Below are 9,660 nucleotides of genomic sequence, written 5' to 3' on the forward strand. Positions count from 1 at the left end.
GTTAATAATCAGACAATCAAGATGTGAATTCTACTTGTATTTAAAAGATGTAAATATCAGAGCAGAGTTGTAGTTCTGAATATGTCTGTGAAAATACTTCATATCAGATATATTGTCATTAAACAGCTCATATAACTTTAATGAAGATTCTTTAATAAATAATAATCTCATAGCATCTTTTACACAGTATGTAAAAAACATTGAAAAAGTTTTTAACAATCTGTGTACACATTCATTAATTTAATATTTAACTCAGCAGACAGAGCAATAGACATTCATTTAATCAATAATGAATTAATATATATATAATTAACAAACTTATCTGTTGCAGAAACTGCAATGACAGCTGTTGAATAATAATGTTTGACATCACAGACAGATTCACAATTGAGAGTTCAGCAGTTGATGCAGTTCTTAAAAATATAAATAACAATGTAAAACAGATGAAATGAATGATTTCACAGCACACATCATAATATGACAGCTCAATTCATTATGAGTTGAGTATAGAAGCAGCTACATGTCTCAATGATAGATGAAAGATTTGAACTGAATATATTTCATGTACGCAATACTGAGCTTGACAGCATATAGAGCATGTACAGAATAATGCATTGAATTGAAACCATTCAAACACATTGAAAGAATGAGAATCCCTACACACTGAGCAGAGGCACATGAAATGAGTATATTAATGAATGTATATAGATTGTAATGAATGTAGAGAAGAGTATAAAGAACATAAATACAATAGAGAACATTTGTAAAGAAAATAATGAAGATTAATATCAGAGCTGTACAGGCTGCAGAGCCAGCTGTTCAATCCATTCATGAATTTGATGGGCTGCACGTGATATCACGTGAGGTCACGTTACAGTATTTTTTTCACGGAAAAAGTTGGTTTTTCTATAATATAAAGAGAGATGGGCAACTGCGCTCCGATCCCTGTTTAAGGAAGTGCTATTGGGCCTCATTTCGCCCCCAACAGCTTTCAAGATGTGCTCTTGACTTCCAGGAGGACTAAACGACTGACTGGAAATTGAGCTGGCCCAATCATAACTACATTACATCCGTTTAGAGTTTGGGGTTCGCAGATGTTTTGCACCCAACTAAGCCTCCATTTCCTTCCAAGATGAAACTCGGACGATCCCGTTCCTTTCCACGTCACGGCTAGGTGAGGCTAGGTAACTAGTGATCGGATCCTGGCAGCTCTTCGACACGCTGCTGAAGCCCTTCTCATCACAAAAAAATATTCCGGCAGTGCCATAACACTGCATCTTACCTTTTCGAAGTCGACATGGCCCCGCGCCCAAGAATAAATTCAGCTGGAAGACAGCAATCCTCGGTGACAAAAACTCGAGGCCAAGTTCAGCCTTCCTTGTTGATACGCAACCAACTTCAAGGTGTCCAAAAGGCACGACCTCTACGCCCTCCCCGCCGGAGCGCGCGCCTACAGAAGATAAGCTGTCTTCAAAATAATCCTGTATCGGACAAACCTACCGCCCATAATCGCACCTCTTCATATCCGGAAGACAAGGTATGCGACCATTCTCCTGTTTCACTACAAAACTGACTTAAGATCAAGTTCCCGCAGAATCAGCCTGGCTCTCTTCAGGAAAACAGTCGGAAGCGGAAACGACCCCAAGTAGTCGAAGACTCTTCCAACCTTTCAACCCATTTTCGAAAACGACGACCAACATCTCTTGCGTGCTTCGCTGTTGAGGGAACTCCTTTCCAGGAAACAGCAGACGGCAATTGGAACAATAGAAACCAGCTAATTGAGTACTGGAGAAAGCAAGGACGCTGGCCTGGGGGATATTTTGAACAAGAACCTACCATGAGCCACTTACTAGCAAGAAAGAAGTCGACATCCTCGCTTCGTCGCAGGCAGTCGGAATCTACCCTTACTAGTTCTACCACCCCTAGCGATCAGAAACCGAGAGAAGAGAAAAGCACTCAATACAAGAATCCACGCTATAAAACTATTCTTGAAAGCAAAGGCATCTTTATGAGGAAGGCTAATGTCGGTATCACAAACGCAAGTATACGCCTTTGTTCAGATTTGTTAGGAACCGAGCAGACAATTCCCACAGAATCATTGTTTCGCGACGACCTATTTGACAAAACCTGCGAAATGATACAGGACCGAAACGAAACCAGGGTCATTCGGAATATTTCTCCACTAATTGTCCCTTCTGCAGAAATCCTGGCTGCATGCGGATCTACCAATCTTGAATGCTTGATTGAAAGTACTAACGAAGGCTGGGACAACACGATCCCTCTAACAAAGCCGCGTCCGCAACCTGATTATTCCGTGGGATTTAGACGAAAGGCATTCACAGATGAACAGCTGCAAAAGCTTCGGCCCTTTGTCGGCGATCTTACCGACAATTCGTATTTTATGGCGACCTATTATATGTACTTTCCATTTTTTACGTGTGAGGTCAAGTGTGGCGCGTCAGCACTCGATATCGCAGATCGGCAAAATGCCCATAGCGCATCCGTTGCAGTGAGAGCTGCTGTTGAGCTTTTTAAGCTCGTGGGGCGTGGGGCGGAAGTTAATCGGGAGATCCTCGCCTTCTCTATCTCACATGATCATAGGACAGTGAGGATATACGGCCATTATGCAGTGATTGAAGAAGACAAAACGACATACTACCGGCACCCTATCCATACTTTCGATTTCACTGCCTTGGACGGCAAAGAGAAATGGACAGCGTACAGATTTACGCGGAATGTTTATGAAATATGGATGCCGGCATATTTTGAAAGGATCTGCTCAGCCATCGATCAAATACCCCCTGGTGTCGATTTTGAAATTTCGGAATTTCAATTCTCCCAACTATCCAACACCGAATCAGGATCCGCACTAGAGGATGATGGCAGCCAGCCAAGCCTCCGCTACGTTGCTTCAGCAAGTGTTACGCCGACCACTTCTTTTACTGAACAAACCTTTAAGAGACCAAGGAAGAATAAGTAGCACAATACGACAACTCTTTTTGCATATGATAATGGCGGTTCCGCTCCTTTCAGTGCTTGAAAGTTTAATAAGCACATCTCGTGCGCGGATGACTTGAGGCTCGTTTCGGCGGGCCGGTTTACCATGACACTTAATCTATTTTGTAGCTAGACCAGCCAGGGCCTCGTACAAGAATAATTTGACGGTGCGTGAAAGTCATCCGCCCAAGAAGTCCGGTTAAAATTGACGCTTCGTAGAGTTGTGTTGATAGACACTAGGGCTTAGGGCTGGAGCTGCGTCGCTCCTCCCCAGCCCCTTTCTCTCACCACCTTAGGTTAGCCGCGAGTTTGCCCTCCACCAGTTTCCTCGGAGCCGCACCGGCAGATGTTACAGATACGGCTGGAATCCACCAGTGACGCTTGCCAGTATCAAAACATGGTTAAAAGCTCACTCTAGGCAAATCATCGGCGAGGTGTCCTCCATGGAGATGCTGAACCGCGGAACATCCTCTGGAACGATATACTCAAACATCCAATGATAGTTGATTTTGGTCGGGCTTCCATCCGGCGCCCTTTATCTGCCATCCCGGAAACACGACGAAGAAAAGGAAGCTCCAGGGATGCAAGGTTGGATATGAGTTTATAGTTGAATCGAACACTGCTCAGTATCATCTGGATCGTCTGCTCGCGAGCCTCGAAGCGCGCAGAGTTGGAAGCCAATATTCTCACGTCAAGCCTCTCCAGAGGCACGAGGCGGCGGAAGGGTAGATGACCATATCTCCCTGGTGTGCGGTGCCCAGTCCGCTGGAAAGAGTTCAGTTCTTGATGGAAACGGCTGGACAATTGTTGTATGACTCACTCCTTTAATCCCTGCAAATGCCAAGACCACCACCACACTGGGCGTGGCATACTGATCTGAGTAGCACAGTCGTTGGGGTGGCCATCTGTGGACCGACGGTACGGGCCGGAACTTGCGAGCTGAATATTTGACAAGAGCGGTGTTTGTTTACATCGAATCTTCGAGAAACCGAACTGGCCAAAATGAGGGCATCGGGCCGTTATTTCTCCATTTGAGATTGGAGGATGCGCCACCTCCGCTCGAGGGACCTTACGCGTATGATTGGCGGAAGTTATTTTGAGTGGTTTTACAACGCTAAATTTTTTCACGTGCTAGTTTCGTCCAGCGTTTGAGTTAGCGAAACCGCTTTGCAGAGCTCTACGAGACGCACCCTCATTGTCCATCGCCAGAACCCCAGAAGCGCCGCGTGTTCCCCGATTCTGTTGTCTATGGGAGACAGAACAGCATTCATTCTACACTCAGAGCACTAGATTTCTATGCGTATACTGTATCATCACAACAGCGTCAAGCTCGTCCGAAGCTAATGAGCGAAGAAACAATGTCAGCAGATTACCGACCTGCTTGATGTAGACTTGTCTCGTTACCATACTTAGGATGGAGGCGAATACGTCATACACCTCCAGCACACTTCATGTCTTCACTCTCCAAAGGTACATCTTCCTGTCCTATTCGGGCCGTTGCCACACACACAGCATTTCCAATACCCATCTAGGATCTCAAACCGACAACCAGTGATTGGGCACACCGAAAAGGTCTGGTTTGTATCGACGCGTGCAACATTGTTACATAACTTTCGATTGTTCGTACAATAATCATACCGTGACTTCGAATGAAGCCCACAGCGATAGACAGTTTTGGTAACCGTACACATATTCAAATAAGGATGAGGTTTTTGAGATAATGGGAGGCTACATCGGAAATGATGAATGAAGAGCATTTTCCATTGTAGAAGAAAGTCGCAGCTGTCTTGTTGAGTTGCTGCCTAAAAGTCGCAAATATCTGTGACTATCACGTGTTGTCGATTGCCAAGTTTTCGCGTATATGTATATGCAACACATCTCCGCGGTACAGATCGTCGACAAGTCTCGACAGTATCGACAACGACAGAAAGAAATGATGACCAGCGAGACAGATTCTGGCGGTGACGGCATTGTGATTCAGGAGACATTTACTGGAAAAAATGATAATTGTGAGATTCGTCTGTTCTACAATCTGACTTGCTTTATTATTCTGTTAAAAAGACCAAGCTCAGAGCCGGACAAAACTATCGAGGGCAACCTTCTTCAAGAACTCGACTACGCCGAAGATTCGACAGATGAGATCCTGTTCCATCGATGTCTCGAAAGAATTCATGATATTGCCATTTCGACGTGCAAGGATATCATGGTGCGGTTAGCTTCCCTGCGCCCGGAACGTCGGCCTGAGACTCTGGAAGACCGACTACATCCTCTGACCATTATCCTACAACTTGTGACACTCGAGGGGCGCCTGAAGGCCATTCAACGCGATGAACCTGGTTTGACAAAGTGTCCACATTTCCCCGTTGGCTTGGATCTGGCACACTTTCACACAAACGTTCGGAAGATCCAAGCCAGCAAACTTAAGATTATTCAAGATCTCCACTTTCAAAAGGTCATCAGAGTCTCTGGCGAGTTTAAGACATATATTTTCAAGACTGGCGACACCCTTGAGCTTGAGCGGGAAATTCAAATATTAAAAACTGTTTCTGAGAGACAGCTCCCAAGAGGCATCAACATACCGCAACTTGTTGGTCTTGTGGTTTCGAATAATAAGGTGTTTGGATTTCTTGTATGTGAGATTCCAGGTGGTGAGAAGGTGAGTAAAAAGAATCTAGTGGACATCTCTTGTGATCTAATCCAAACTTGGATTCGTCAAATTGGAGCATCCATTGATTTTTTACATCAAATCGGCCTCTGTTGGGGTGATGCAAAGGCAGAGAATGTTCTGGTTGATCGGTATGGGAATGCTTGGGTCATAGATTTTGGTGGTGGCTTCACGGATGGTTGGGTTGCAGAGAGGTTAAAGGAGACAAAGGCAGGGGACCTTCAAGGGTTCCAGCAAATCAAGCAATTTTTAGGAAGACAGAAGCATAGAGCCTTTTAGCTTGATGCATCATCTTTTTCTGTCGAAGCCTAAAAGGAAAGGCTGGTGGACTTGCGTGCGACAGCTTTTTATTTTTTAACAATGCTTTGCTAAAGCTTCTGCTGGAGGCATTTGCTTCCTCCACCTTAAAAAATACTAATATTATATCTCAACGTAAACGGAACAGAATTGTGCCATTTGCGGCGTGGCTTTATGAGAAAATTGTGAGACTACAACTGGTCAAGAGCAAGATGCAGTTGGTGTGGCAAGTCAGGATTAATGAGCAGAGACTGGGAAAGTCCATATATCCACATATTTGAATCATGATCTCGGCGGGCAGCGTGTCTAGGTTGGGTTTAATCTCCGACATGGCATGTAGACGTGGAGAATTACGGAAGAGGTATGGGAACAATTTTATGTTGATGGTTGAAATGTAGTGGGTGCTACGCTGCCTTTATACCCCAGGTGGCGCAGCAATGTAAGCTCTCGATTACACAATTTTCCACCTGCTACATGATCCTAGTTTAATAACCCAGGCATCGTAAAATAGTGACTCAGTGAAGAGTGAGGATGGCCATGAGAGAACCACAACTCCTTTTATTATGTATATGTATATATCTATTGTACAAAGCTAGTACTCTAAGCTCCGTTGACATTTTATTGCCAGTTTCTCCTGAGCGTGACCCCGAACAACTGTTCCATGGGCCTCCTCTGCGTGACTAAAAGGGCGGATTTGGCCGGGAACACCTTTCCCTCACAAACATTGCACTCAACTCCAGTGGCCGGCCACGGGGGGTTGATATGTCTTCGCTGAAAATGCCTTGTAAGTGATCCGCGTGTTGCGTATTTCATAATGCGGTCCTTCAATGAGCAACTGGGATTCCCAACGCAGAGGAAGCAAACGCGAGGCCGAAAGCAGGACCGGGACTGACTAGCTGTTGACTTGACCTGCACCGACTCGATTGCTTGGCGCAAAAGGAACTCAGTATCGTCCTCGGAGCGCCGCTGCGGCTTGGCCGGAGGGGAGGGATCATCATCACGCGCTGGCCGGCTGCGGGACTGGGTGGACTGACGCAACGGTCGCCCTTCCTCCACACCGCAGAATGCTACACCTGCGTTGATTGTGTTGATCCGCCGCTGATACTCTGCTTCGAGGCAGGCACCTGGCATGGTCAGCATGCTGTCGACAAACAACAGGTGCTCGGGAGGCATGAAGGCCTCATGCTTGAAGGTGTCCATGACTTTGGTGTCCACTAGCTTGCCAGCCAGTTGTCGTTCAAGGTCAATCACGGGCTGCTCATTCTTATGGCGCTCAAGGTTCTCACGGATCCGTCGGTTTCGCTGCCGCTGCTTCTCATTACGCAGCTCGCGGATAGACCCGTTGTGCTCCGACTTTGCTTCCCTTACCCGATCACAGAAAACTTCCAGTCTCTCCAGCATTGTCACACCCTTGGTTGTGTCAAGGCCCCATGGCGGCTCCACACGGCCCATCACTTCCCCCCGGATAATCCTATCTATCCCATGACATCACACAGGTGTCTGAACCGGTTTCCAATCACTCTATAACATCATTCAGATGCAATAGAAGAGGATCCGATTGATGAGATATGAGAATTTTGTTTCTATACAGAGTCAGTAGATTCCTTCTGGCAGATCAATGCAGCACCACTGTGGAGTTGCTTCCGCTACTCTTGCTCATAAAGTGAGGGGAGAATGGCTGCCCATTGTCTATATAAAATAGTTAGATGCTGACTCTCTATTCCAGAAGTCAGTGATTCATCTTTTATCTTTTGACAATAAGATATCAAAGTTACCACTGTTCTCATACAATATTCTTAGTGTGCTGAGTACCTCTGATAGTTCAGTATTTGTATAGTATTCTACGAGTTTGCAGTTCAAGTGAGATAATCAAATTCATTTATAAAGCTTTCCATTATATACAATCCTCCTCTGTGCCGCTGCCGAATAGTAATCGCCTCAGCGCGCCGGGTTGGATTCGGCGAGTGCTTTGTCGTCAAGGTGCCCGAAAGCAGTCTTGCATACCTTGTTGGCACGTTCTAGCTCGGCTTCACGATCCTCCAAATCCCGCTTGCGCTTCCGGACAGTAGCCTGTCGGCCAAGGACAACTGGGAGGTAATTGAGTGACCGTGATTCTTCTGGAGAGAGCTTGTACGGTCGGTTGGAGTCAATCGATGCACTCATTGAGCAGGCAAATCGCACCAACGCCGTTTGGGAGCCTGTTTTCCGGACTATGCCCTGCGCGTCCACGTCGACGTCCACCTGATAATGCTTGACAAAGGTGCGGATATCCGCGTGTTGAAGCATGACATTCTGAAGAGCCTCTGGAACTTCCTCTGTTCATTGTTAGCTCTCTGACATGACTGAAACACAAAGGAAGCGGAGGAGTACTTACGGCTGTTGTTAAATGCCTTGGCTCCAGCATATCGGAGGTTGTATGGATGGGCGACTTCCTCAAAGCCCGTGATCTCGCCAGCTCGGCGCATCCGCGAACTCACCATGGATGGAGTCATCCTCTGATCCAAGCGAATTTTAAACCCGGTGGGTGTTGGTTCCGTCTGGCAAAACACAAACTTATCCAGTAATTCATCCTTTAGCAGCAGCGGCTGCTGTCCCTTGCCATCCAGCACCTTGACGCTGTAGAGTTTCTCCGCTGAATCTAGCACTGGTCCAGTTGTCGAAATTGACTTGAATCCTCCAATGTGAAAGAGCATAATCAGCAGGCAGATATGCGGACTGAGAACTAGAGTTGGATCAAAGATGATTTCCAGAATCTTAAACTCATTTCTATCAATTCTGTCAGTCAGCAAGGCCATGCCGCGAGGATCAGAAACACTTACGATGCCTTATCTCCAAGAAATCTTTTCGTAAAACCCAGTTTTAAGAATATGAACAGTCGGGGACGACCACCGTCTGGAACTCGGATCAGGGTTAACACGATGTCTCGATACCGAAGGTGGAGGAGCGCCGACGGGCGGCTCGCGGTGATGGCCGCGAGCTGCAAGAAGAAAAGCATTTGGATACACTGCCAGCCGCAGACAAACGTCATCTCAGTGGTGGTGAGAATGACTTGAGCAAATTCAGCAACATCTTCAATATACATGTTCTTCTTTGGCCGCCCAAAGAGCGCCAGCTCCTTCTCTGTGGCCACCCGTGCAACAACCTGCAGAAGATCAGTGGCGCTTCTGGTTTAGTAATCTAAGAAGAGAGTGTGTGTAGATGCTCACATCTTCCACCTTGACAATTGTATCTTTGCTGAGTCCAGATGCTGTTTCCTGTTTGAGGACAAGGTGCCACCACTTCCAAAATGTCTCCAGTGAGCTTTTGCGTCGAATGCCTGGACAGTGTCGATTGTTCTTGCCACGACGGATATCGCACCGCCAACTAAAGAATCCATACAGGAAGCGAACCGTCTCCTCTGAATCTGAGATCCAGTCCCATTGCCGCTCCGCGTTCACCTTGATGTGCCGACAATACCTGCCCAGCGCCACTGGTGAGTTTATGACACAGTCCAAGGGTCAAATGAGCCACTGTCTACCTCTCCCAGTAATCACGGGTCTCATCGAGTTTTTCCTGGGTTTTCGGGCTGTACCGCTTCTGTCGAAGCTGAGTGATATCGAGGCTCTCTGCTAAGGCCAGGTAGTGTTCGGGGGGGAGTTGGCGTCTCGTCGTCGTCGTCTTCATCTCGCTGGCGGAGCCACTTTCGTACCCACTGTCTGAAA

General features: G+C 46.6%; 3 protein-coding genes across 3 annotated transcripts; 2 read left to right on the forward strand and 1 right to left on the reverse strand.

Annotated features, from left to right (window-relative positions):
* Positions 1 to 1,297: 1,297 nt before the first annotated feature.
* On the forward strand, positions 1,298 to 2,980 carry HCAG_08997 (conserved hypothetical protein; the record flags this gene model as incomplete). Its single annotated transcript, XM_001535996.1, has 2 exons — positions 1,298 to 1,537; positions 1,595 to 2,980. The coding sequence occupies 2 exons, from the start codon at positions 1,298 to 1,300 to the stop codon at positions 2,978 to 2,980; spliced, it is 1,626 nt and encodes a 541-aa protein (XP_001536046.1).
* Positions 2,981 to 4,933: 1,953 nt separating this feature from the next.
* HCAG_08998 (predicted protein) lies at positions 4,934 to 5,861 on the forward strand (the record flags this gene model as incomplete). The annotated part of the gene is made up of 2 exons (XM_001535997.1): positions 4,934 to 5,653; positions 5,817 to 5,861. 2 exons carry the CDS (start codon positions 4,934 to 4,936, stop codon positions 5,859 to 5,861), a joined length of 765 nt encoding a protein of 254 aa, XP_001536047.1.
* Positions 5,862 to 6,577: 716 nt separating this feature from the next.
* On the reverse strand, positions 6,578 to 9,622 carry HCAG_08999 (conserved hypothetical protein; the record flags this gene model as incomplete). The annotated part of the gene is made up of 8 exons (XM_001535998.1): positions 6,578 to 7,434; positions 7,610 to 7,648; positions 7,735 to 7,771; positions 7,964 to 8,274; positions 8,334 to 8,725; positions 8,779 to 9,101; positions 9,166 to 9,415; positions 9,477 to 9,622. 8 exons carry the CDS (start codon positions 9,620 to 9,622, stop codon positions 6,578 to 6,580), a joined length of 2,355 nt encoding a protein of 784 aa, XP_001536048.1.
* Positions 9,623 to 9,660: the final 38 nt, after the last annotated feature.

The sequence above is a fragment of the Histoplasma capsulatum genome, genomic scaffold (assembly GCF_000149585.1).
Source record: "Histoplasma capsulatum NAm1 scaffold_15 genomic scaffold, whole genome shotgun sequence".
In the NCBI taxonomy this organism is placed as follows: domain Eukaryota; kingdom Fungi; phylum Ascomycota; class Eurotiomycetes; order Onygenales; family Ajellomycetaceae; genus Histoplasma; species Histoplasma mississippiense.